A 22,978-nucleotide genomic window follows, 5' to 3' on the forward strand; every position below is an offset into this window, starting at 1 on the left:
AGTCGGAGGAGGCAGGGGAGGTCCTAAATGAATCCTTTGCTTCAGTATTCACTAGTGAGAGGGACCTGGTCGTTTGTGAGGACAGCGTGAAACAGGCTGATATGCTCGAACAGGTTGAGGTTAAGAGGGAGGATGTGCTGGAAATTTTGAATGATATGAGGACAGATAAGTCCCCGGGGCCAGACGGGATATACCCAAGGATATTACGGGAAGCGAGGGAAGAGATTGCCGCGCCTTTGGCGATGATCTTTGCGTCCTCACTGTCCACTGGAGTAGTACCGGATGATTGGAGGGTGGCAAATGTTATTCCCTTGTTCAAGAAAGGGAATAGGGATAACCCTGGGAATTATAGACCAGTCAGTCTTACGTCGGTAGTGGGCAAATTATTGGAGAGGATTCTGAGAGACAGGATTTATGATTATTTGGAAAAGCATGGTTTGATTAGAGACAGTCAGCATGGCTTTGTGAAGGGTAGGTCATGCCTCACAAGCCTTATTGAATTCTTTGAAGATGTGACAAAACACATTGATGAAGGAAGAGCAGTGGATGTGGTGTATATGGATTTTAGCAAGGCGTTTGATAAGGTTCCCCATGGTAGGCTCATTCAGAAAGTAAGGAGGCATGGGATACAGGGAAAGTTGGTTGTCTGGATACAAAATTGGCTGGCCCATAGAAGACAGAGGGTGGTAGTAGATGGAAAGTATTCAGCATGGAGCTCGGTGACCAGTGGTGTTCCGCAGGGATCTGTTCTGGGACCTCTGCTCTTTGTGATTTTTATAAATGACTTGGATGAGGAAGTGGAAGGCTAGGTTAGCAAGTTTGCTGATGACACGAAGATTGCTGGAGTTGTGGATAGTGTGGAAGGCTGTTGTAGGTTGCAACGGGACATTGACAGGATGCAGAGCTGGGCTGAGAAGTGGCAGATGGAGTTCAACCTGGAAAAGTGTGAAGTGATTCATTTTGGAAGGTCGAATTTGAATGCAGAATACAGGCTTAAAGACAGGATTCTTGGTAGTGTGGAGGAACAGAGGGATCTTGGGGTCCATGTCCATAGATCGCTCAAAGTTGCCACCCAAGTTGATAGGGTTGTTAAGAAGGCGTATGGTGTGTTGGCTTTCATTAACAGGGGGACTGGATTTAAGAGCCACGAGGTTATGCTGCAGCTCTATAAGGCCCGGGTTAGACCACACTTGGAATATTGTGTTCAGTTCTGGTTGCCTCATTATAGGAAGGATGTGGAAGCTTTAGAGAGGGTGCAGAGGAGATTTACCAGGATGCTGCCTGGACTGGAGGGCATGTCTTACGAAGTAAGATTGAGGGAGCGAGGGCTTTTCTCATTGGAGTGAAGAAGGATGAGAGGTGACTTGATAGAGGGGTACAAGATGATGAGAGGCATAGATAGAGTGGATAGCCAGAGACTTTTTCCCAGGGCGGAAAGGGCTATCACCAGGGGGCATAATTTTAAGGTGATTGGAGGAAGGTTTCGGGGAGATGTCAGAAGTAGGTTCTTTACACAGAGAGTGGTGGGTGCATGGAATGCGCTGCCAGCGGTGGTAGTAGAAGCAGATACATTAGGGACATTTAAACGACTCTTGGATAGGTACATGGATGATAGTAGAATGAAGGGTAGGTAGGTAGTTTGATCTTCGAGTAGGTTAAAGATTCGGCACAACATCGTGGGCCGAAGGGCCTGTATTGTTCTCTGTTCTATCCTAACATTTCTTGGCAAATTAGTTCCATGTTTATCAGGAGTCAAGATATGCAGCAAAAAGCCAACCTTAGGATATATTATAGAAATCCTTCTGCTGTCCTCCATAAGTTTCCATTAAAAAATACGCCTTAGGCAAAAATTACGTTTTTGCAAGTTATTTGTTTCCAAAGTCATTTACCTTGACAGTGAATGCCTGAAGAAGACATCACTGAAGATTTCGCCCAGAAGCCTTGGCGTGAGATGGTTTACGCCTTCACTCTGACATACTTTACAGAAGTGCTTCACCAGATACTGCAGAATAAGGCAATGCGGCTGAGGCAGGCTGGGAGATTCCACTATTTTTTTGATTTGTTGGACGCACTCATCAAGGTTCTGGATTTCTGAATAAAATAGATCAGATTATGTTAGGAGTGATCGTCAACATTGTTAAATATAAGAGCCTCATGGCTGTGTATTGTGCAGCATTCATGTGCTGTAACACCCCATAACTTAGTAGGGCACTGATACCTGTAATTTCCCTACATAGAGAGTGCTGAATATGAACAGTGCTTTGGGAAGATGCTTAACAAAAGATACAAGGAAGGAAGGAAATTAAAATCCGAGCAAGAGTCATACAGGAGCATATTCTACTATGCAACCTTCCACAACAGTACTTCTCATATGCCTTCCTTTTCCCTCAATTGAGGATTCCCCCCCGCCACACTGTGCCCGACAGGGCCCTCAACTGTGTCAGGCCCATTTCCCGCACTTCTGCCCTCACCCCTTCCCCTGCCTCCCAGAACCGCGACAGGGTTCTCCTTGTCCTCACTTTCCAGCCTCCACATCCAAAGGATCATCCTCCGCCAATTCCACCATCTCCAGTGTGATGCTACCACAAAACACATCTTCCCCTCCCCTCCCCTCCCCTGTCAGCATTCCGAAGGGATCATTCCCTCCGCGACACCCTGGTCCACTCCTCCATTACCCCCGGCACCTCGTCCCCTTCCCACGGCTCCTTCCCATGCAATCGCAAGAGGTGTAATACCTGCCCATTTACCTCCTCTCTCCTCACTATCCAAGGGCCCAAACACTCCTTTCAGGTAAAGCAGCAATTTACTTGTATTTCTTTCAATTTATTGAATATACCGTATTCGCTGCTCACAATACGGTCTCCTCTACATTGGGGAGACCAAACACAGACTGGGTGACCGCTCTGCGGAACACCTCTGCTCAGTCCGAAAGCAAGACCCCAAGCTTCCAGTTGCTTGCCATTTCAACACTCTCCCCTGCTCTCATGACCACATTTCTGTCTTTGGCCTGCTCCAGTGTTACAGTGAACATCAGCGCAAGCTCGAGGAGCAGCACCTGATCTTTCGTTTAGACACTCTACAGCCTTGCGGACTGAACATTGAGTTCAATAACTTCAGAGCATGACTGGCATTTTTTTTTATATTTTATGTTTTAACCATGTGCCTGTTTTTCATAGTCAGAGTTGCTCATTATTCTGCTATTAACACTCTCTCTGGTCTAATGCTTTGTCTTTCACCACAAGCATTAAGACACTCTTTGCCTTTGTCCTAGGACAGCTTTGTTATTTAATCTCTCCTGCCCTCTGCCCTATCAAACACCTTCCCTTTGTTGTCTCCCTGCCCCCCTCCCCTTCACTTGCTTAAAACCTAATTCTTTTCTAACCTTTGCCAGTTTTGATGAGAGGTCACAGATCTGAAATGTTAACTCTGCTTCTCTCTCCACAGATGCTGCCAGACCTGCTGTGTATTTCCAGCACCTCTTGTTTTTATTTTGGAGCACCTTCACCTTGTTTAATATCCAGGTAAATGATAGCAATACCTAGAGATTGAACAGAGAACTCTAGCCATTGGAATATATTACATGTCACCACATGATACTTCTGGAATTCAGTAGACAGATTGAATGTATACTCTATCAGACTGAGACTTGGGCTATAAACAACAAACAAACTTATTTAAGATAGAACAGATAATGGACAAATCCAGTACAAAGCAGTATACTTATAAATTTAACCATCTTGCTCTCTATATCAAAATACTAAAGCTGCTTCTCCTAAGCTATCTACTAACATCCATTAGATTTTGAACAAAAGCAAAATACCGTTGATGCTGGAAATCTGAAATAAAGACTGAAAATCATGGAAATACTCAGCAGAAAGAGAAACTGACTTAATGGGCTGAAATTTATCAGCCCTCCAGGGATTGGCTTCCCGACACCATTCAATTTAGTTGGGGGTTGGGTGGGGGGAAGGCTGGCCTCAAACAGCCTTGCTGCCCAGAAGCCAATTGAGGCCCTTACGTGCTGTTTCGTGGGGGGGGGGAGGGGGAGTGCTCAGCTGGCTGCAAAATGCCAAAACCACAAAATCGTCCCTAATTGGGGCCTTAACCAGTGCAATTTGCTGCCTGTCTCTGAGGAGTGGGCAGCTAATATGATTCCCAGCCTGCCTCTGGGAAAATTCCCTGCTGGCGGGAATGCATCAGGGAGCCATCCTGACATGTATCCCCACCCCCCACCGATTTTCCTGGCTTCCCTGCCTCCAAAGGCTGCCACCATGGGGTTGGGAAAATTCAGCCCCAAGATTTGGACACATATCAATAGACGTACTAACATATATCTAAGCCTGTCAGAGACAACCCACAGGAAAAATAATTGACATCAACAATTTGCATTCATATAGCATCTTTAATGTAGGAAAATGCCCCAAGGTGTTTCACAAAATCGAATTCAGACAAAAATGGGACTATGAGCCAAAGAAAGAGATATTAGGATGGGTGATCAAAAAATTGAGCAATAAGGTAGGTTTTAAGGGGAGTTGTAAAGAAAAGAGAGGGAGGTGTAGAAGAGTGTGGGCCCAGGTGGCTGAAGGCACAGCTGCCAACAGCAGGATGAATGGAGGATGAAGACATGAGCTAAGAGTCAGAGAAATGAAGTGCTCTCAGGGTGGAAGGTGGCGTGGTGATTGTAGGGCTGAAGCAGATTACAGAGAAAGGAAGAGGTGAAGCCATGCAGGGTTTTATATATAGGATAAGAATTTTAAATGTGAGGGATTGAGGGACCAGTGGCCAATATAGATCAGCAAGGACAGGAGCAATGAGTTAGTAGGACTTGATGCAGGGTAGGATATGGCAGAAACTTTTGGATGAGCTGAAGCTTATGGAGGATGGAAGGTCCGCCAGGAGAGCACTGGAATAGTTGAGTCTGGAGGCGATAAAGACATGAATGAGGCAGGGTCTTAGTAAATTAACCTTGTAAGCACTGTTTCTAGTAATAAAGAATTCAAATCAATAATATAATAGACAAAGATACCTTTTTGTCACATTTTCAATAATTTTTCCTGAGGTTGGAAGATCTGTAAGTGACTTGTAGCAACTTAGATGAACTGGAAATGTTAAGAGTATGAGAAGCAACATTATAAAATTCTTTGAAAGTAGAGATGTTCTGAGTGGAGAGCCTCAGTGCTGGAGCCCTTACTGTTTCTTATATGGATTCAGAAATAAAATGCAACTTAATCAAATCTGCAGATGATACACAAAGCCTAAATGAGTAAATCAGAAAGCAATGTTTAATTCAGCTTTTCTGACTGTTGTACGCTATTTATATTATCGAACTCTTTCCAGTGAAAGTGACACAGTAGGTGAGTCATCTCCCATTTGTGCTCAATATGCCCCATTTACACTGTGGGATGGATTTGGTAACATCAAAGCACGCATGCCTGAGATTCGCAAATATGCAATGTTTCAACAGTGTCTTTAGTGTTACTGCATAATTTGACGCTCAACCGTTCACAACTAATTTTGTCAGGGCTGTTCCCAGTCTGGTCAGGACCAAAACTGGGAAAGTTCCTTACAGGCGAGTAATGTGCAAACCAAACTGCTGCCCTGTACAGGAAGCTTGGGAGATCCATGGACAGATCCATGAAAGCAAACGTAAATGAATTATTAGCAGCAGAAACTGTTTAGCTTTGTTTCCAGTCGCAGTTTCCATTGAGGTAACCAAGGACATGCCTATTTGAGAAGGATTTTATTGCCTCCAACAAGAAAATTGTTGACTTCTGCTCACTTTACACAACAGCATTGTCTCTGATGGCACTCTTGCTATTAAGAGACATTCCTATAAAGAAACACATAGAAATATTCCACACAAACAAATAGTTTAATCATATTTACCTACCCTGTTTCCATCTCACTTCAACCCTTTTTCCTTTATCCATTTATCCAATCTAATCTTTAATATTGACATAGTATCTGCCTCAGCCACTACCCTGGAAGTGAATTCCACAGCCTCACAACTCGGTGTAAAGATGTTCCACCTGCCCTCGGTTTTAAGTCTCTTGTATTTAATCTTGTATCTACACATTCTTATCTTTAAGTCCTATAGTGTAAAGAGGTCAAAGTCTATCTCATTCTCTCCCTCCAGCTTATAGTTTTTCATTTGTATCTGGGACAAATGCATATTTACTAGATGCAGCTCTTACACAGTACATATTACAATTACTGTGTAGAAAAGCAGTGTTGGTTTGATTTTAATTGATGTATTTAATTAAAGATTTGCTCAGCTGTATGTTGAATGCAAAAAGTCAAAATGATATGACTGTTAACTTACTCCTGTGTCTTAATAACCTGCTTTTGTAATATTGCAAAGTAAACAAGATAATTCTACTGCCTGGATGATGAGCCTAGGGAAGGGAGTGCAGATAGTCTCAGTCATCTCATTATCAAAAAGGAGGAGGTGTTGGGTGTCTTGCAAAGCATTAAGGTAGATAAGTCCCCAGGGCCTGATGGGATCTACCCGAGAATACTGAGGGAGGCAAGGGAAGAAATTGCTGGGGCCTTGACAGAAATCTTTGCATCCTCATTGGCTACAGGTGAGGTCCCAGAGGACTGGAGAATAGCCAATGTTGTTCCTTTGTTTAAGAAGGGTGGTAAGGATAATCCAGGAAATTATAGGCCGGTGAGCCTTACGTCAGTGGTAGGGCAACTATTAGAGAGGATTCTTTGGGACAGGATTTACTCCCATTTGGAAACAAATGAACTTATTAACGAGAGACAGCATGGTTTTGTGAAGGGGAGGTCGTGTCTTACTAATTTGATTGAGTTTTTTGAGGAAGTGACGAAGATGATTGATGAGGGAAGGGCGGTGGATGTTGTCTATATGGACTTTAGTAAAGCCTTTGACAAGGTCCCGCATGGCAGACTGGTGCAAAAGGTGAAGTCACACGGGATCAGAGGTGAGCTGGCAAGATGGATACAGAACTGGCTCAGTCACAGAAGACAGAGGGTATCAGTGGATGGGTGTTTTTCTGAATGGAGGGATGTGACTAGTGGTGTTCCGCAGGGATCAGTGCTGGGACCTTTGCTGTTTGTAGTATATATAAATGATTTGGAGGAAAATGTAGCTGGTCTGATTAGTAAGTTTGCGGACGACACAAAGGTTGGTGGAATTGCTGATAATGATGAGGATTGTCAGAGGATACAGCAGGATATAGGTCAATTGGAGACTTGGGCAGAGAAATGGCAGATGGAGTTTAATCCGGACAAATGTGAGGTAATGCATTTTGGAAGGTCTAATGCAGGTGGGAGGTATACAGTAAATGGCAGAACCCTTAGGAGTATTGACAGGCAGAGAGATCTGGGCGTACAGGTCCACAGGTCACTGAAAGTGGCAACGCAAGTGGATAAGGTAGTCAAGAAGGCATACGGCATACTTGCCTTCATTGGTCGGGGCATAGAGTATAAAAATTGGCAAGTCATGTTGCAGCTGTACAGAACCTTAGTTAGGCCACACTTAGAATATTGCGTGCAATTCTGGTCGCCACACTACCAGAAGGACATGGAGGCTTTGGAGAGGGTACAGAGGAAGTTTACCAGGATGTTGCCTGGTCTGGAGGGCATTAGCTATGAGGAGAGGTTGGAAAAACTCGGATTGTTTTCACTGGAGCGACGGAGGTGGAGGGGCGACATGATAGAGGTTTACAAAGTTATGAGCGGCATGGACAGAGTGGATAGTCAGAAGCTTTTTCCCAGGGTGGAAGAGTCAGTTACTACGGGACATAGGTTTAAGGTGCGAGGGGCAAAGTTTAGAGGGGATGTGCGAGGCAAGTTTTTTTTTACACAGAGGGTGGTGAGTGCCTGGAACTTGCTGCCAGGGGAGGTGGTGGAAGCAGATACGATAGCAACGTTTAAGAGACATCTTGACAAATATATGAATAGGAAGGGAATAGAGGGATATGGGCCCCAGAAGTGCAGAAGGTGTTAGTTTAGGCAGGCATCAAGATTGGCGCAGGCTTGGAGGGCCGAATGGCCTGTTCCTGTGCAGTACTGTTCTTGTGCTGTACTGTTCTTTGTTCATATGCAGACATCTTTGGAAGTAGTACCATCCTCAATGCCAACATAATTGGAAACCAGACTAACTATCCGACTGCTGGACAGTTGCTTTCTCAGTCCAGCCCCACATTGCCAATTGGGAAGGTACAGTGACCAGATGCACAGTTAAAAATAACTGCACATGTGCAAGCTTGTGCATGAGCAGCTGTCTTTGTGTTGTTCTGGCTGCTGTGGAATCTACACCACATTAGAATGTAGACAATTTCAAGGACCAGGACCTGAGCTGGTATTATAGAAGTGCTTCCTAAAACAGTTCTAAAATATAAATGTAATATTAGTTTTACTTGACCATGTCTGGTGCAGCATCCAAATCTGATAGAGGGGTCAAAGCAGTACCGTGAGTGTGTCAAGCTGGAAAGGCTTGCAATCCCTTCTTACAGGAACAATAGTTTTAAACTCTGACAAATAATTAAAATTATAAAGTACAAGGTTAAGCTCTGAATTCAAGTTTAAGTTCTGAATTTAAGAGTTGATGCTGACTCAGTTGCAGCACTCTTGCATCTGAGTTAGAAAGTTGCGGTTCAGGCCCCGCTACAGAGACTCTAGCTGGAAAAATCAATGTTGGTACTGAGAGTGTGCTGCACTGTCATATTTTTTAACAAGTCCTTTATTCACTCCAGCAACAGTTTAAAATCAGTGTTCATATGAAAAAATTAATATGCCTCATTCTTGGCAGGTGGGGGCCTGCATGATACCTCCACACCCAGCGGAATGAAATGCGATTTGAGAAAAGTGCATTTCATTAAAAAGGGTCGAGAGAGAAAATATAAGATACAGGAAAAAAGCAGACGTCTCTCTCTCTCTCTCTCTCATTCATTCACATTCATGCATAAATCCTAAAACTTATTACAGACTGTCTTTTCTTGGTGCCAGTGCTGCTTCAACTACCTCTTTTTTGGCATCCCAATAAACATGTGGTTCTTTGGGGAGGTTTTTCTTAAGTTTGCCCATTTCCATGACTGCCTAGGTTCTCTGTTCCTGTTGAGGTCTGAAAAGGGGGTGGGGGGGGGGGGGGGGTTTAGATTTAATTAGCCCTAAATTGGAATTTTATTTTTCTCAGGAGAGTCAGTAGTGGGCAGGTCTATCCTGAACTCTCTTTCAATGCTTTGCTGAGTCATGCAAAGACTTTTGACTTTAGGGGGATGGGTGGTTCCCTTTTTTTGGACTGCGGGGTAAGAACTCTGCTAATCTCCCCTTTGTTCTCTGGGACACTCCTGCCTGTGGGTATTTGTGCAGACTCTACTGCACTTCCCTGTGGCACTTCGACTCACTGAGGCATCACCCTCGTGGTTTCTCTGCCCCCTAGGGGTCTTTCTTTGCCTCTGCAGGTTCCTGTAAATATTGTTAGCAACTCTGGTGGGGTTCCTCTCGTGTCTGCATTTACATAGGAGGATGTGGGGTCTATCTTTTCAAATTTTTTGGGTTGGCTGATCGGACAGTAGGGGTTTTCATCCAGGATTCCTCCTGGAGCTCTGTTAACCTGCCATCTTGGCCGCTTTTGCCCTTCCCATTCTAACCTTTTGCCAGCCGTGTGCCTGCCTGTCTCCTTTTGTTCTCAGCGGGGGCCCCTTACAGCTCACCAGCCGTCTGCTGGAGGGTCCTCCTAACACCAGTACAGGACTTAGGGTGCAGGTTTCACTGTAGTTTGGAATTTCCCCTCAACCTGGCACATATGGCAACTCCTGCAGTACTCCACCACATCTTTGTGGAGTTTTGGCCAGTCAAACTGCTGTCTTATACGGTATATCTTTCGTATACTGGCATGTGTAGCCACTGTAGTATCGTGGGCCCTTCTTAATATTTCTCTCCAGTACCTCTATGGCACCACTAACTGATGAACTACTGTCTACTCCTTGCTCTCAGGTCTGTGAGGAGAACTCCATTTCCTCATCAGTACCACATTCTTTAAATAGTAGCAATCAGGGACTCCCTCTGATTCACTTTCAGACTGGGCAGCCTGTGCTAACTCTCACAATACTGGGTTGGCTCGCCGAGCTTCAGCTAGGGCAAATTTATTTAATTCACTCCCTGGGTCTTCTAACTTCGCAAATAAAGTCTCAATCAGACAGCCTCATGGTCATTTTCCTGCAGTACCAATGCAGTCTCCCCTAGGGGAGCTGGTGTGATACATTCAGGGAAACTGCAGGGGACTGTCTCCTGCCACTGCCCTCTCTCTATGACCTCCTGTGGTCTTTCTTTCACTACTGGGGAGGGGGCTACCACCTTCACACCTGCCCGATCATTACCAAGGAGCAGGTCAACCCTGTCCACAGGCAAACTAGGGACAATCCCTACGTTCACCAGTCCCGAAACTAGGTCGCACTCCAAAAGCACCCAGTGTACAGGTACAGGCATACACTGCCCTCCAATACCATTCACCACCATTTTGGTGTTCACTGCACTCTCTGGAGGAAAGGTCAGGCCTTTTCCCAGTAAAAGGAATCTAGTGGCCCCTGTGTCCCTGAGGATTACTATGGGCTTGCTTGCCCCACTCAAGGGGTATGGGTTACTTTCCCTTCAAACACAAAACCCTGATAGCCTTTAGGAATCCTATTAACGTTTCCTGCACTTGCAGTAGTAAACTTCCTGGGTTGCACTTTTACTGCAGTTAAAGCTACAGCTAGTTCTGCTGTGCAATCCATCAGCTTCACTTCTTCACTGAGCGAGTGTGCCCTGATTAACCCGACAGGTTTTCCCTTTAATTTCCAGCAGTCAGCCTTTAGATGACCTGCCTTATTACAATGGAAGCAAACAGGTCTCCAGGTCTCACTCTTGCTCACAGCACCTTCCTTTTTGGCTAGAGGAGGTCCCCTGTGTCTCCTGCTTTTTGTTCTCTCCCGGGACTGCTTGGGCTCCTATCACTTTCCCACCTGTTGTCCTTTTCGGATTTGTGGGGGTGATTAGAAAAAGTTCTCCCCTGGGAAGCCAACTTATACATTAAAGCAAACTCATCAGCCAGAATGGCTGCTTGCTGGCTCTCTGGACCCACTGCTCCTCCACATGGGTCTTTATGGAGAGTGGGAGAGAGTGTTTAAATTCCTCTAACAGAATTACTTCTCTGAGATTCTCATAGCTGAGCTGTACTTTAAGAGCCCTCAGCCACTGGTCAAAAGCCAGCTGCTTACTTCTTTCAAACTCCAGATAAGTTTGATTAGCTTGCTTCTTGAGGGTTCTAAACTTTTGACGATAGGATTCGGGTACTAATTTCATATGCCCCGAGGATAGCACTTTTTATCAGTTCATAATTTGATGAACTCTCATCTTGCAACAGGGAATCAACCTCATTGACTTTTCTGGTTAGCTTGCTTTGTAGTAAAAGAGGCCAGATCTCAGCTGGCCATTTTAGCTGTTTTGCCAGTTTCTCAAACGACACAATGAACGCTTTCACATCTTCCTCATTGAATTTTGGTATGGGTTGAGATAGTTTTAACAATTTTGTACCTAGCCCTGAATTATGCTCCGCCATATTGGCCATGCTTTCACTGGGGTTACTCTGTCACCTCCTAGTTAACTCAAGACACTTCAGCTCTCTCTCTCTGCATTCTTTCTGGAAGGTTCTTTCTCTCTCTTTCCTCCCCCTCTTTGCCTTCACGTTCCTTTTGGAAGGCTCTTTCTTTTTCTCGCTGTCTCTTTCCTCAAATTCAAGTTTCCTCCATTTCAACTGTATCTTTGCTAACAATACCCTGTCAGAGTCTATTTCTAAACCTGTTTCTGCCTCTTCAGATTCAAGGGAAAAATGGCTGGCCACTAGTCTTAGGATTTCAGACTTCCTAGCCTTGCCACGTACAGTGATCCTGCACTGCTCAGCCATTTTCCTCAACTCCTCCATAGACAGTGCTTTTAACTTATCCCAAGTTACTTCACCCTGGCTTGGGGAGCTACTAGCTTCAGTTGCAGACATGTTAATATTCAAGCACACACAACCACAAGAAAACCTGTATTGAAATCTTGCTCTTTTTGATTGGGAACAATTTGGCTTCTCAGTTCCAATTTCTCTCATTTGTCTGTGGGTAAAATGTGGATGGTGGCCCCCAAATTTCTGTTACGACCAGGTGAGAAAGGATTCTGGGCTTCCCTCTGAGCCTTCACCCGGTCTTACCGTTATTTTAAACACTGTTTTTTGAGCTCTCCCTTAGTGAATCCTTGTTCACTAACTTCCAATTATAAGGCAAAGAAACTAGCCAAACAGATTTGCTTAGGTTTAAAGAAAAAAGGTTGAACTTTATTAAACTTACACCCTAATTCGGTTAACACCTACGGGTACGCGACGCACCCACACTAGCATGTGTAAGCGATACACACATGCAGATAGAGACAGAAAAGAGCAGAATAAATAAAATGGAAAATTCTGAGGCAATTTCTGAAGATGGTTTTGGTTACTGTTCTTCGCGCTTGCTGTAATGTCCTTGATTGTAGGTAGGTCTTGCTTTTCATTGGGGTCCAGTATTCTTCTTAAATCTTGTCCGATATAAGAAACTTTTCTCTCTTGAAGTTCATGTGTCTTCAGTGGGTCCAGAGACTTGTGAGAAAGAGATGAGAGCAGACAGGAGAAGTCTTCTCACTCCAGGAGCAGTCTTTTCTGAGTTCAAAAACTCTGTGGTTAGTTCAAAAAAACCCTGGACCAGCCAGTTAGTCAAATGACCAGCTGGTTTAACCAGTCCTGGCTTTTGTGGATTGTGTCACCTTACCAGTCTCTGGAATGCTCTTCCTTACACCTTCAATGTCTGGTGATCAAAATCCATTGTGGGTTGAATGTGTCAGGCAATGGTCCTTTTGTTTCCACAAGCACTGTCTGTTAGTATGCAAATGTTTTTCAGCTAAGCGTCTGGTGATTTTTTAGCATCCTTTCTTCACTCCAGCAACAGTTGAAAATCAATGTTCATATGACAAAATTAATATGCCTCATTCTTGACAAGTTAGGGCCTGCATGACAACATGCTAAACCAAGGCCCTGAATGCCTCCTCAGGTGGTTGTAAAAGATCTCATGGCACTAACTGAAGAACAGGAGAGCTCTCCCAGTAACTTGGCCAACATTCATCTCTCAACTAACACCACTAAAACAGATTAAGTGTTCATTTATTGTTTGTGGGATTTTACTATGCACACAATGGCTCCCACCTTTGCCTACACATTGATGGTGATTGCACATCTAAAAGTAAGATATTGGATGTGAAGCACTTTGTGAAATCTCAGGTATGTGATAAGGCACTATATAAATGCAAGTTCTTTCCTTCTTGCATGGCATTTAATTCAATACCTTTCAAGCACAAGCATTGGGTTTTAAACATCTTAGGAAACATCACAGCTACACGCCAACATCTCTCCCTTACTCATTCCTGGAAAGCAGAAAGCCTCACAATAGTAGTAACACAGTGTAATTTACTCTCTGACAAATTTAAGATTTGTTTGGCATTTTTCAATTGAAATGTTGGCCATGTTCGTCCTAAACCTGAGATACCCCTGGATACAGATTACATATAGTTGAAGACAACCTCCCAGATTATTGATTCAAGCAATCCACATACCTCTACAACAAAGCAAAGCTCCCAATTAGGCAAGAGTATTGCAGGTAGAACACCCCCGATAGAACAGCTATTACAGTTAATGGCTTGGTTATTTCCAGTCAGACAACGGACAATGTTAAGTTATAAGCAAATTTATATATTAATATTTAACATCACAGTGGTCTGGAATAATGAAAATTGAAATATATTGCATGTAAAGGCAACTGACAGCCTGGTGTTTAATATAAATTATTTGTATCATCTGGATGGATTTTGCATCTAGCATGTCAAAGGCAGTACAAGTAGCTTGTTTCTAAGTGATTATGTAAGTCTGAAAAATTAACGAAACCAATTTTGATCTGATGACTGGCTGTTTACAGAGAAAATGATGAACAAAGGCTGGATTTCCTCTTCACACATCAAAATCCATTCCAGATAGTTAGGTGTGGATTACATTACGCTCAGGCGGTCTCATCAAGACAAAGACATCTCCACAGATACACCAGCTGCCGTGGCATCAATTTAAAAAATCGTAACATCTAAATTTAACTGTGAACTCAAATAATAATAAAAAGTACAGAAATTCTTATGAGTTATAAATCTTCTTTTAGCTTAATTTTGTTTAGCTGCTTGATGTGTTTTATGGAAGTTATGGTTGAATCATCCTGTTCACTCATGTCTGAACCTTTTTTAATGCATCTATTTTTATTTTACAGCGATCAAAATATTTCTCACATTCCATACCTGGACTGACCATTAAGAAAGTAAAGATCTTGTATTTTTATAGCACCTTTCATGACCTCAGGGTGTCCCAAAGTGCTTTATAGCTGATGAAGTACTTTTTGAAGTCTTGTCTCTTCTGTAATGTATGATATGCAGTAGCTGATCTGTGCACAGCTAAGACCGAAAAACAGCATCGAGATAATGAGCAGAATTTTAATGTCTCATCTAAAAGATGGCACCTCCAACAATGCAGCACTCCCTCAGTACTGCTATGTATTCTTATGTGCATTACACTACATTAAACTCCACTAAAATTTATTTGCCCAACTACTTAATTGGTCCAGGTCCCTCTAAAGTCTTTTTGAACCATAGTTGGTCCAAGTCTGTCCTGAAACCTTCTGAATCTCCAAGTGGATCACCTCCTTTACAACGTCCCCCCGCCCCCCCCCCCCCCCCCCCCACCCCTTAAAATCTACCTCTTTGATCTATTTTTCAGTCACCCTTATTAATATCTCCTCTTTTGACGTGCCGTCCATTTTTTGTCTCATTACAGCTCTGCGAAGACCTTGAGACATTTTCTACATTAAAAGCACTATGTAAATACTTGGTGTGATCATTGATGATGATAATCAATTGCCTTTCTGTTTCTTACCTGCTCACAAAGCTTTATACTGTGAGCACATTTAATAATGCTACCAGTGACTCTGTGTCATTTAAAAATAGGGCTGAAATTTATGTTGCACGGCAGTGGCCATGAACAATGGCGGCCCGTACGCATGGGCCAGGCTTCACGGAGCCACTGCGATATTAAATGCGTCGGTTCAGTTAAATGGCCGGGGCGGACCACCCCACAGATGATATGGAGGGGGTGGGTGGTCCGTCCCCGGCAACAGCGTCAGGTGCGCAGGCACTGACACCTTTTTTAAAGAGTTTTGAGCCCTACATTACAGTTTAAAGTTTTGAAGACAGTGATTTGAAATTTATTCAAAAAAATTAAATAAATGTTTATATCCCTCTCCCCCTCCAATTAACATATAATTCATTCCTTTCCCTCTCCCCTCCCGAAATACTTACCTTGTGTACCTGACCTCCCCCCGCCCCCCAACAAAGTTCACAAACTATGCATTTACCCCTTCCCACTCCCCCCATTCCCGCACAGAAAAACCTACCTGCTTCCTCCTCCCCACCAGCTGAATATCCTGGCGGCTCCGTGACATGCGGCCTGCACGGGCGGACCGCATTTGTTTTCGCCTGCCGCCAATCTCAGCAGTGGGACTCTAAATTTCAGCCCAGTGTTTTTTCTTTACATCATCATCCTAACTTCTTTTGTTAAACAAGTGCACAAACAAGTTGTCATCAATTCAACAGCCTTTCACCCTCACTGCTGGTCTCACATGAGGAACATCAATGTTAAATACATGCTAACAATATATAAACATAAAAAACAATCATGAGAATAAGCTGAAAGATGCATTGTAGGATCAATTCAGCACTCTCATGATTATAATTCACAATTTATCTGAGCACAGCTCCCTGCTGGGAAGGCAGGATTTGCTGAATTTGCTTCTGTATACATTGAAAAAAGGTTTTCTGATCTTTGTGAAAGAAACAAAGAAAGAAAACTGAATTAAGAACTTGTTTCTTATCACTATAATCTAATGATGTCATTTTCTCCATTTCTATTTTAATGGACAAAAAAAAAAACTAACTTTTAGCTGCATTTGCTCAAACCTAAGAATCAGTGCAATTGATAAAACACTCAATACCTCCACATCAAATAGATATTTTAATCACTATTTCTGCTGGCAAGACTGGTTCAAAATCAGTTGTGATTTCTTGGGAGTCATCCAGTTAGCTTTCCACGTGGAAATATAAAACCTTTTTCATTGAGGGGCTTTGGGTCTCCTGTATTTAGGATCCTATTTATCAGATGAGATGTGCAAGGTTGTTCCTGAATCCAAATTTATCAGCATTTGGGCCAACTCAGATGAATGCTACCCACTCCATACAACTGCAGTGATGGGAGTGAAAACCACTGAAGCTGCCAATAAAACTGACGGCATCATTAAGAAATTGAAATTCAATTTGGATTCAACCAACTTTACTAAGTCTCTGCATTTGGTGTATGTGGGAGAGATATAGGGGAAGCAACAAAGGATAAAATTTAATGAAAATGTTCAGGTGCAGATTGACGTTCAGGCCTATGCGGTCTGTGCCCAGACTCCATAACTAAATATGGGGTTCCTGCCAGAGCGCAGTTTCACGCAGTGTAGTGTATTATGACACAATACACGTAATAATAAGGCTATGTGTAAACAATCTCCAGGCCTATTTCTTCATGTATATTTGTGCTTTAGTAGATTGGGGGTGTGGAGAGGAGGGGGAGGTGTGTTGTATGATGGGTGGAGAGGGGCCTCAAATGTTCTTGGAGCCCTGTGGTTAGCACCGTAGCCTCACAGCTCCAGCGACCCGGGTTCAATTCTGGGTACTGTCTGTGTGGAGTTTGCAAGTTCTCCCTGTGTCTGCGTGGGTTTTCTCCGGGTGCTCCAGTTTCCTCCCACAAGCCAAACGACTTGCAGGTTGGTAGGTAAATTGGCCATTATAAATTGCCCCTAGTATAGGTAGGTGGTAGGGAAATGTAGGGACAGGTGGGGATGTGGTAGGAATATGGGATTAGTGTAGGATTAGTATAAATGGGTGGTTGATTGTCGGCACAGACTCGGTGGGCCGAAGGGCCTGTTTCAGTGCTGTATCTCTAAAACTAAAACTAAAAATTCTAAAATTGAGAAAGATTGCATATACAGCAACATATATTTCTATAGCCTTGCTCATTACATACAAACAGACATCTAAGAGTGCTTTACAAGACGATGGATGGCACATGGACACTGAGCAGAGGGGAAAAGGAAATAGATCCTGGAGAGACAAAAGCCTGGTTAAAGAGGTGGGTCTTAAGGAGGTTTGTGAAGTTGGGGTGGGAGGAGGAAAGGCAGAGTTGCTGAGGGAATTTGGGTGAGGGAAGGCAGAAGCAGCTGATGGATGAGAAATAAGTCCGTGTTGGAGGACTAGGGGGTGTGTGCATGGGCATAGGGCTGGAGGAAATCACAAAGCTCAGGAAGAATGAGGCTGTGAAGAGATTTGGGGGCGAGGATGATAATCATAAACTTATCAGATAATCTCTGGGACAGGTTGACAGTGAAGCTTGACGAGGTGAGGAGAGACAAGGATATAGGTATCGTTGTGGGTTAGGACAGGTATAAAGCCATCCTAGATAACAGTTTATGGATGGTAGAACTGAGAAGGCTTGCAAGAAGAGCATTGGAGAATTCCAGCCATGAGGTAATAAAAGCAGCGATCAAGATCTCAGCGAGAATTGGGGAGAGATAGGGGCAGAAGGTGATTTTGTGAGAAGTAATCTTAGTCATTGATCAGATGTGGGGGAAGAAGCTGAGTTCAGGTCACCTTAAGACCAGTTCCAGGATCTTGTCCTTGCTGATATTCAAGGAAACAAGGCATCTTTGGAGGCAGGTGCATCGAGAATGAAGAAGCCTACCCACTTCTTCTGTGATGTCAGTGGATGTGATTGCCAGATACCAAAATTCTTCACAGCACAACAAACAGAGTGCCTTCAAAGGAAGAGAAATGGACCCTAAAAGTTTGCAGGGCGGAGTGCAGGATTGCATCCTGGCAGAAATGTCAAGTTGTGACTGCACATGCCTTCTGCTGAAATTTGCAGAGTCAGGAGAGGGGTCATGAATAGTGGGCCTTTCACAGAATCATTATAGTGCAGAAGAAGGCCATTCGGCCCATTGTGTCCGCACTGGCTCTCTGAAAGAGCAATTTCCTCCGTTCCATTCCCCTGCCTTCTCCCCGTAACCTTCACATTCTTCCTTTTCATATAACTGTCTAATTTCCTTTTGAATGCTTCACTTAAACCTGCCTCCACCACGTTCTCAGGCAGCACATTCCAGAATTTTAACCACTCACCGCGTGAAAAAGTTTTTCCTCATGTCACTTTTGCTTCTCTTACCAAATACTTTAAATCTGTGCTCTCCCTTTCTCAATCCTTCCACAAGTGGGAACAGTTTCTCCCTATCTACTCTGTCCAGACCCCTCATGATTTTGAATACCTCTATCAAATAACCTCTCAGCTTTCTCTTCTCCAAGGAAAGCAGTCCTAACATCTCCAATCTATCTTCAGAACTGAAATTCCTCATCCCTGGAAGCATTCTCGTGAATCTTTTCTGTACTGTCTCCAGTGCTCTCATGTCTATCCTAAAGTGCGGCGCCCAGAACTGGACGCAATACTCCAGCTGAGGCCAAACTAGTGTCTTATACAAGTTCAACATAACCTCCTTGCTCTTGTACTCTATGCCCCTATTAATAAAGCCCAGGATACTGTATGCTACATTAACTGCTCTCTCAACCTGCCCTGCCACCTTCAATGATTTATGCACATATACACCTAGGCCCCTCTGCTCCTGCACCCCCTTTAGAATTGTACCCTTTATTCTATATTGTCTCTCCATGTTCTTCCTACCAAAATGAATCACTTCACATTTCTCTGCATTGAACTTCATCTGCCACCTGTCTGCCCATTCCACCAACCTGTCTATGTCCTTTTGAAGTTCTACACTATCCTTCTCACAGTTCACAATGCTTCCAAATTTCGTATCAGCTGCAAACTTTGAAATTGTGCCTTTGGAGGTTCAGCTGGAGGGCATCACATTTAAATCTGGTAGAAGACTGCTGGCCTGGAGTGGGAGACTTGGTGACCCCCAACCATAGAAAGAAAGTTGCCTCCAGTGGTCCATTAGCTTCGGCGGTCTGGGCCTTGACACTGGCCTGGACCCCTAGGTGGGATCTAATCAGAAATATTACTGATCAGAAAAGTCATTTTCTCTGCTTTAAGAAACGTTATGAAATAGTTTAGAATTCATATAGATGTTATTCTGTTCATTCATTTATCATTTATAAAATATATCAGCCTGTTTTAGAGTTGGCCTTGTCTGACTAAATAATTCCTCAGCCTGCCTGTCAATCTTCTTTCTTTCTTTTTCTTTTGGGCCTCCTCGTCTCGAGAGACAATGGATACGCGCCTGGAGGTGGTCAGTGGTTTGTGAAGCAGTGCCTGGAGTGGCTATAAAGGCCAATTCTGGAGTGACAGGCTCTTCCACAGGTGCTGCAGAGAAATTTGTTTGTCGGGGCTGTTGCACAGTTGGCTCTCCCCTTGCGCCTCTGTCTTTTTTCCTGCCAACTACTAAGTCTCTTCGACTCGCCACAATTTAGCCCTGTCTTTATGGCTGCCCGCCAGCTCTGGCGAATGCTGGCAACTGACTCCCACGACTTGTGATCAATGTCACACGATTTCATGTCGCGTTTGCCTGTCATAAGATAAGAGAAATGCATATGATGACACATGCAAGATGAGAGTATCATGTTTACAATGCAAGAAGTTTTCATTTTTACGATCCTGTTCTGCTGTTGGAAACCAGATATCAGGCACTAAAAGTAAACTCCTGATTGGAAAGGATGTGGGGTCCATTTACAGGAGACTGCAATGAATTTGAACCCAAGAGAGTATCTGGTGAAGCCCCAACGTTTGTAACAAGCTGCTTCCAGCAAGCAGAAGAATGGAAAATCCCCTTCGGTAAGGAACAGAACATTGAAAACGATTCTCAATGAAACTGGGCACAATGAAAAGTGCTGCTAGGTATCTAAGGGATAAAAAAGATCTGTAGCTGGGAAAGGAAGCAACAAAGACCTGTCTGCAGGGAAGAGAACAATAAACAATGTCTCACGGTAGCACATTGCTTGCTAACACAAATGTTGGTTTGGACTCAAACTCCACCTTACTTGAGACTATATTTCACCAGATATTGTATGAAAAATGCACAAGATTTTTTAAATCTTTAGAGATTTTTGAGACAAATTCGAATGGAAAAATCCAGATTGTAAATCTTATGAGATAATTTAAAAATAATAGAGACATTGCAAGGGAAACCATAATACGTGCCATATGTGTGTGCATACAGGCTTGTTTGGATATTCAGAAACTTTTCATGATGTCTGTGCTGACAAAAGCCATTGATGGATCTATATCTTATTAAAGTATTTATAATAATACAAGCACTTAAAGTTCATAGGTCACCATCCGCTCATTGGTAAACTGGTGGATGATGAATGGGCTTAAAGCCTATCTCAGCAAGTATGGATTAATTAGAACTCGAAGAATCGCCCTTGATCCAACATGGTTTGTCATGGCTGGAACATTACTTACTCCCTGCTGCTTTGCTTGCAGTGATTACCAATGATGTGTGCCCCACAATGGAAACTCGCTATGAACTTTAAACTCAGCCAGCTGCTGCTCTAAATGACCTTATCCGACAGGAGGTTAAACCTGTCTGTACAATTTCAGGCCCAGATGGACCCCACTCATATTCTTCTTAGCAATCTGAATATTTTTAAAACATCTATTATGAATCATGAGCTTCTTTTTTTTAACCAAAGTAATTTAAATGAATTTAATCGAATTACCATTTTTGGTGAACACAATAAATGATTCCAACTTATTTAGTGATGTGACACAAATGGGAAATCAATGCGATTATATCGAGAGCTTAGTTACTTCTAGCTTTAACTTGAATACATTCCAATGAAAAGTTTTTATACATAAAGATGATGCAGTACAATGCCATACATGTTAAAATTAAATATATACACACGACACATTACATGGTGAAATTGCCCTCAGCTTACACAACAATGAAATGTTAACACAGAAAATTGAAACCAAAATATGCACATTATATATTGACATTATACAGCTATTGACATTTTATATTGGCAAATATTGATACATGTCATGCAGACCCCCACCTGCCTAGAATGAGGCATATTAATTTTGTCATATGAACATTGATTTTAAACTGTTGCTGGAGCGAAGAGATGACTTGTTTGAAAATCACCAGACACTTGGCTGGAAGAACATTTGCATACTAAGAGACAGTGCTTGGAGAGACAAAAGAATTGCTCACCGATTCAATTAAAAGAGATTGGTCTGGGCAATGGTTCCACATCTTGTTGGTAAGACACAGCACTAACCCACCCCCCACCCCACCGAGAGCTTTGAAATCCACAAACACAGGAGTGGTTAAGCCAGCTAGTCATATGACTAACCTGCTGGTCAACCTGGAGTTTTGAATTGTGCCACACAGAAAGGAACAGAAGGCAGTTTTTGCAACACAGAAAGGAACAAGGAAGCCTCTTTCCTGGCTGTCTCTCTCTCGCTTTCTCCCAAGCCACCGGACCCATGGAAGACATGTCAGCCTCAAGAGAGAAGACTCCGACATCAAAACGAGTTGAAGTGTGCACAGGGCCTCAACGAATTGCAGGACTTATCGGCAACCAAAGACTCCACATTGAACTTAAAGGACTGTAGTTATAATCCCGATATTGCCTCAAACTTTTCCCCTTTATTCTTTTATACTTTTTCTGTCTCTATCTGCGTGCGTGTTTATTGCGTATGCATGCTAGCATGGTCGCGTCACATATTCGTAGTTGTTAACCAGATTAGAGTTTAAGATTAACAAACTTCCACCTTTCTTGTTTAAATCTAAGGAAACCTGTCTGATTTCTTTGCCTTACAATTGCAGCAGTGAACAAGGATTCACTGAGGGAGAGCTAAAAATACAGTGTTTCTAAAATTAAACCATGTTGCGGTTAAACCAGGCAAATGCTGATAAGGAACCCCTAGACCCCTTCTTACCTGGTCGTAACAGAAATTTGGGGGCAGGCGTCCTGGATTTGACCCACAGACAAACCAGGAAATTGGAAGTGGGAAGTCAAATTGATCCCAAACAAAAAGAGAAAAAAAATCATTACAGGTTTTCTTGTGGTTGTGTGTGCTAGAATATTAACATGTCTGCAACTGAAGCTAGTAGCTCCCCAAGCCAGGGTGATGTAACTTGGGATAAGTTAAAAGCACTGTCTATGGAGGAGCTGAGGAAAATGGCTGAGAAGTGTGGAATCACTGTACGTGGCAAGGCTAGGAAGTCTGAACTCCTAAGACTAGTGGCCAACCATTTTTCCCTTGAATCTGGGTTAGAAATACACTCTGATAGCGTATTGCTAGCAAAGATACAGTTGGAACAGAGGAAACTTGAAATAGAAGACAGGAACAGGGAAAGAGAAAGAGAAAGACAGGAGAGAGAGAAAGAAAGAGAGGAGAAAGAAAGAGAAAGAATCTTCCAGTAAGAATGTGAAGAAAGAGAGCTGAGGCGACTTGAGTTAACTAGGGGGCAACAGAGTAACCCCAGTGAAAGCATGGCCAATATGGAGAAGCGTAAGTCAGGGCTGGGTACAGAATTGTTAAAACTCTCCCAACTGATCCTAAAATTCAATGAGGGAGATGTGGAAGCGTTTTTTGTATCTTTTGAAAGACTGGCAAGGCAGTTAAAGTGGTCAGCTGAGGCTTGGACTCTCCTGCTACAAGGTCCATGCGGTTTATTCCATGTTGCCAGATGAGAGTTCATCAAATTATGAACTGACAAAAAATGCTATCCTTGGGGCATATGAGTTAGTACTGGAAGTCTATCACCAAAAGTTTAGACCCCTCAGAAAGCAAGCTGATCAAACTTACCTGGAG

The 22,978-nt window shown here is 43.2% G+C and overlaps 1 protein-coding gene across 2 annotated transcripts in view; it reads right to left on the minus strand.

The window, feature by feature from the left end:
* Positions 1-22,978, minus strand: part of pik3r3b (phosphoinositide-3-kinase, regulatory subunit 3b (gamma)) — a 727,809-nt gene that overhangs the window by 305,703 nt on the left and 399,128 nt on the right. For both annotated transcript variants that reach the window (XM_068037088.1, XM_068037087.1), the window contains one exon: positions 1,890-2,091. In XM_068037088.1, the coding sequence (XP_067893189.1) occupies positions 1,890-2,091 (202 nt within the window). The remainder of the gene's footprint in view (positions 1-1,889; positions 2,092-22,978) is intronic.

This window comes from Heterodontus francisci, chromosome 8 (assembly GCF_036365525.1).
Source record: "Heterodontus francisci isolate sHetFra1 chromosome 8, sHetFra1.hap1, whole genome shotgun sequence".
Lineage (NCBI taxonomy): Eukaryota > Metazoa > Chordata > Chondrichthyes > Heterodontiformes > Heterodontidae > Heterodontus > Heterodontus francisci.